At 34.9% G+C, this 6047-nt stretch overlaps 1 protein-coding gene across 1 annotated transcript in view; it reads right to left on the bottom strand.

Moving 5' to 3' along the window:
- Nucleotides 1-429: 429 nt before the first annotated feature.
- LOC149542788 (Single hybrid motif superfamily protein) overlaps nucleotides 430-6047 on the bottom strand; it is a 24414-nt gene continuing 18796 nt past the window's right edge. Inside the window, exons 4-6 of the mRNA XM_089797686.1 lie at nucleotides 2178-2248; nucleotides 1977-2049; nucleotides 430-942 (exon numbers count right to left, since the gene is read on the bottom strand). Of these exons, the coding sequence (XP_089653812.1) occupies nucleotides 817-942; nucleotides 1977-2049; nucleotides 2178-2248 (270 nt within the window). The 3' untranslated portion in view covers nucleotides 430-816. The remainder of the gene's footprint in view (nucleotides 943-1976; nucleotides 2050-2177; nucleotides 2249-6047) is intronic.

Raw genomic sequence — 6047 nt, 5'->3', positions numbered from 1 at the left:
CAATTACAAAATATTCACTCAACATGACCAAAAAAAATAGACAAAAAGGGTATTGGATTTCCAAGGTGACCAATAATTGCCTACTTCAAAAATTATTAAATCTTGAATGTTGGGTGCCTTAGTACATGGATTCATTTCAAACTAAATTTCATAAGCGATCATTCATTTATGCCAGTTTATCAAAGCTGATATAAAAACAGAAAAACAGAAATAGGAATATATAAAATACCAGACAAAAATAATGGCTTGATCCTGGTACAAGATTTATTTGGATAGTTTAAGAAAGCTTGATAGTTGATTGAAGAATATCATAATTTGATGCCTTATTTAAGGTAGCATTCAGTCACAAACACTGAATAGTCCATTCTCCACTACCAATGCAACAGCATACAAATACAAATAAAAGGAATAGTGCATGCCAGAATGGACTGTAGGAAAATATCATAATTTAATGCTCTATTGAAGTTAGCATCCAATTACAAAGGATGCAGTGATGGATTAAATGTACGCAAAATCAGTGCACTTGCCTGAGTGCTGCAATTCTACTTAAAAGAGCCACCTATTGGGGAATTGCTTATAAGTAATCACAAATATACTACCTTGAGCTGACAGTTGGAAATAATAAAAATAGACATACAATTACTAGCAAATTATAACAAATTCACTGACTGCAAAGCCCCCAGTGAGAAATATGCTACATAAAATATACCAAGATTAGTTCAATTAATTCTCACACCAGTAATTTTCTAGTGGTCATATGACAATAATAATGCTTATTTTAACAAACGGATTTTGGGATTATACAATAGAACAGCCTCAAACCTGAAACTCTATTAAACCTCTTTGTCTTTTATACTCTTCTTGACTTAAGAAGCAATTCTTAGATTTGAGCCAATCTTCAGCCCTTGGCATCATAATGGCAATGTATCCTTCGCTAGAAGCCTGCACAAAGACCAGAACCATAATTAGTCCAATAATTAGACCACTTTATGTTGCAACCCTTAATTCATGGACTACATGCTTATGCTCTTCTTTTTTCTCTTATCCCATCATTAGTAGCATATTATCTCAACCATCGTAAGGGATGAAATCAAATTGAAAATGTTTAGTATGACCTATAGTTTTGGAAATTAAACTTTATGCTGACTGGCTTTAAGGAGATTATCTTTATTGAAGCACAATCTTTTCCTCATCAAAAATTTATAGAGGAAATATCATATGTAGAGAAATATTTTGGAATGTGTGCTTCTAGTGGAAGAGGGTATATAGTGGAAGCTTTAGATAAGAGTGACAACTAGCATGTTCATTATTTATTTGCAAATGATGGTTCATCTAATGAAAACTCTGACAGTATATTTACACTAGAGACGCACATGACAGAAGTCGGGATTGGGAGCACGCTCTCCATTCTAGAAGAGCAATATTAAATCAGCAGGTGCACTGACTTAGTTCAGCAAATAGGGGTATTCCACTTGGCTCTAACATTTCTGCCTTTGAGTTTGATCCCTGTGGATACTCCATGAATGTAGATGCAAGGTTAAGACCAAGCTATTGACATAGACCAGAGTGTGATTGAAAGTGGATTTTTTTTGTGATATGTTGAAGTTTCAAGTGCCTTGGTTGATATGTATGTGAAAGTCAAAGGATAAATGAGGCACGCGAACTGTGGTCTCATGAACTGCATTGATTGTAGTATTTACACAAAATCAATCTGTTAACAAAGAAAGCCTTTGAAACTTTAAGTGAATGAAATTGTGAGTACAATAGGTTTCTTTTGTATTTTTTCTGGATAAATGTTTCACCAATCTGATTTCTATTCATTCTTTCCCTTTTCTTTCAAACACATCATGGATAAATGTTTGTCATTTTAAGAGCCAATTGGTATCTTGAGGATGACTTGAAGTGCAACAAATAACACATTTTTTTTCTAATGAGCATGTACTTAATCCAACACATGAGAAACTCTTTTAACTTACAGATCTGTTCAGTAGATCAGGTTCCTTGATAAGCCTCTCATTAACTTCAAGAAGAGAGCCTCTAACACAACATCTGTACCCGCCATTGCAAACATAATAATCATAATTCTTTGGAATCAAGCAATTTAGAAAATGGATTACATAATAATAATGTCCATAATAAGAAATAATAGCTCAAGACTAAGTTTGGTATGAGCGTACCTGATGATATAAAATGTGTCATTAGTAACTACTTTGCATAGGGCTGAATTAGCTTCCAAAAAATGAGCATTCTGCACGTACAATTATGAATCAGCTTAATAACTAAACTGTAATTTATTTTAGTACGCCACACCAATATTATATATGTAAAAGGGACTTGACATGAAAACTGCTAAATGGTTACCATTATGGCTATTACAAATATATGACATCATTCCAAAAGAAGCTTAGGTACAGATATCATACTATCTTTTCCTAGCGATAGCAAGAAAAAGTTGTAAATATTGCATATACAGTAAAGCACATTGATTAGCAAAACATTTGGTAAGTATTTAGTGAGATGTTACACATAAAACGTTGAGTGCATGCAAGTCCATGAATGTAAAGAATTGAATCTTGACAGCTGTCAGAGTTGTGAAAGGCTTTGCACATTGATTAGCAAAGCAATTGGAATGTATTTATAGAGACTTAACATACACATACATTGAGTGCACATGTGTACATGACTGTACAGTACTGAGTCTTGACAGCTAGGATGCCGGTTCAGGTTCAGCTTCAAGTTCAGGTACGAAGGACCAGTTTGCCCATATGGCAAAATTTTGAAAAGGGGTTAAGTTTGATTTTAGTTCGTTAGTACAAGAACATGTAAAAACTATATAAATTTATACATATTTATGAAGGCTAGAAACATGACTAAAGATATGAATGTCACATAGTATCATAATGTCATTTAAACATCATAACCTTGTAATCATAGTATCATGAATCATTATCATACCATCATAGCACAATATTGACATATAACCAAGTTCAACATCAAAGATTCAAAACATTTAAATGTTAAGTGATAAAGAAAATCATAACATCAAGTTCAAGTATCATTGTTTCAAGTTCAACTAATGGATTAAAAATTTATTAATATTCTTCATCATCATCTTCTTCTTCTACATTGGCATCAGTGACTCACAAAAAGAGCTAAGGTCAATGAGATCAGCTGCACCGATAACATTATTGGTGTTCAAATTTTCAAATTCATCAAATGCAAGCTGAGAAGTGGAAGCCAACATAAGCCTTTAGAATCCACCTTTTAGGGTTGCGGATATTATATGGAGCCTAATCAGACTTAGAGGTTAATTTTTTCCCACTTTTATCGGCACAAATTTTCCCTAGATTTTTTAATAGGGTTCGGGGGCAGCGTCCCCACGATGGGATAAAGGGGCAATACCCCTTGCAGGGTGAAGTGACCATGCGAAGCCAAAAATGACTTTTATTATTGTACAAAGGCACTGGAAGTTATTTTTCTATTCACTGACATATTCTAACCCTAACAGTGGATGTCCAAAAGTAATTTAATTTGCAAAAAAACCCAACTTCTGCCATTGACCTTTGCCCGTCAGTGGGACCAAATTTGGTGGTGGTTCCATGTTTCCCACCCTAGTCTGCCTGGGTCCACACTGGGTATGTTCTGGTTCAAACAACCCCCTGTAGGCTGACCCTGTTCCGACCCACAAGCAGACCAGACCAGAACCACGGGCCAGTTCATACTCGAGGCTGGTCGGGGGTTCCTTAGGGGCAAACAGAACATCCTAGCTTGACGGCTGTCAGAGCTGTGGAAGACTTTTGTGCCAAGAAGCCTTTTTGAGACTGAACCCATCCATATAATAATAGGGGTACTAATGCTGTGGTAGGACATAGGCTGCGGCTGTCCATACTTGTCACTCTGGCCAAGTCATTGATAAAAACAAGTTAAATGAGCTTAAGGGAAATAAAATTCCTCGTAAATTATCATAGCCCAGTTAGTGTGTGATGTCCTCTTTATGAAATAGGATTTAATAATTAAAAATAATAAAATTAAAATATGTAAGAGCAAAACAAATTTAAATATAACATTATTGAATTTAGTTAAGAGGGTCAAAAAGCATAAATTGAACAGTTGTGACTCTCTCAAACATGAAATATCAAGGGGAGATGACAACTTCATTTGAAAGTGGCAAAGAGGAAGGGAAAGAAAAGTTTGAATCAAGGAAGAATTAATAGAAGAGAAAAAGAAATGACAAGAAAATAAGGAATTGACTCCTTCAAAGGGCAAAAATTATGAATATGACTCTTCAAAAAGGTGGTAATAATGAAGATTTGTGAATCTTTCAAAGAGAAACAATTACAAAGGTTTGTGATTCTTTCAAATGACATAAACAATGAAGGGTTGGGACACATCAAAAGAGTGCCAAATGTAAAAGGTTGTGACCTTTGCAAAGGGCAGCCATGATGAAAAGGTATGACTCTCTCCCACATTCAAAGATGTAAAGGGAAAAGTGTTTCATTCAATGAGGACATCCAAGGGAGAGGAATTTAGGGACTAATATATAATTCTCAAAGGCAACAATGAAAAGTGGTGACTCAATCCTAATGAAAGGTGGTGACCTTTTCACCAATAAAGGGGATTACTTTCCAAACAAAAAATTGTGCAACAATAAGACAGTATTATTTAGATTTTATGAGCAGATTGATCAGAAGAATTCTATTTGATAAAAGAGATCAACCTGGTTTGAGAAATAAGACATCAAATATTTATATAGTTTATCTAACTTTATTCCAGTAAAAGTTATAACTTAAACTACATTTTTCTCCTGTTCCATTTTGGATTTGGAATTTAAGGAGCAGTGTAAGGTGATCTCGAAAGGGGACATAAAAGTGGTATTAAAGTGACTTTCCTACCAGCCTAAGGGACATTGCAAATAGTATTTGGAGGGTTTCATAAAAAAAAGTTATCGGAGATCATTTTAACATGGATTCAATTGATTATCACTCTAGTTAAAAAGAAGATCTGAGAAAACTTTTTGAACAGATTATGAAGGTTTAACAATCAGATTATTTCAGGCTTTCTGAGAAGATTGAGCAGATTTCATGAGCATTAAACATTGAACTTCTTAAGCAGATTCTGAAGCAATTATTTCAGACATTTTCCACACGTATTGGCGGACATTTTTCAGACTTGTGAGCAGATTTAAGCAGATTTGTGAGCATATTATATCAGGTCCTCTTGAGCAGAAGTTTTTGAAGAAAATTAATTAAAAGACTAAGAAAAGTTAAGAAATGATTTTTCGAGCAAATTAATAAGGAGTTTGAGAACTAATCAGAGGACATCAATCATTTATCCTTTTATTTCTATGGAGGAGACATCAATTATTATAGTGAATAAAGATCATCAAGACAATTTAAAACTCTTGGAACTATCCAAGGATTTTTTCTATGAAAAACTTCAAGCACATAGTTGTAGACTTATATCAAAGGTAGACTTGATAAATAAGATGACGATTAGTCCATATAACATGATAGAGAAAAACCAACCCTATATTGCATGGATGAAAGTTTGGCAGTCCAAAAAGAGATACTCAAAACTTTCTAAATCAAGAAGAAGACACACGAGGGACAAGGGTTTTGAGAATCAATCCTACATGGAAAGGTAATCAGAAGAAATGGTCTTATAAATGAGATAAGAAGGAAGTTAAATTATCCCAAGGGATGGATCTAGTCTTGGTTGGAAAAACCTGCCTCTTGTACGCTAAGTGATGAATCAGCTACCCCAAGAGATGGATCTGGTTCTAGTTAGGTGTTCCTACCACTTGTGGGCTAAATAGTGAATTGATTATCTGAAGGGATGGATCTAGTCCATATTGGACCTTCCTGCCTCTTGTGGGCTAAGTGATGAATTGGAAACCTCAAGGGATGGATCTGGTCCAGGTTGAATGTTCTTGCCTCTTGTAGGCATTGGAAAACCCAAAGGATGGATCTGGTCCAGGTTGGATGTTCTTGCCTCTTGTAGGCTAAATGATGAACTGATTACCCCAAGAGGTTGGATCTAGTCTTGGT

Source organism: Cupressus sempervirens, chromosome 8 (genome assembly GCF_028749045.1).
Source record: "Cupressus sempervirens isolate cs-2001-9-10 chromosome 8, ASM2874904v1, whole genome shotgun sequence".
Classification (NCBI taxonomy): Eukaryota; Viridiplantae; Streptophyta; class Pinopsida; order Cupressales; family Cupressaceae; genus Cupressus; species Cupressus sempervirens.
The sequence above is the reverse complement of the archived record's forward strand: the minus strand, read 5'-3'. Positions and strand labels throughout refer to the sequence as shown.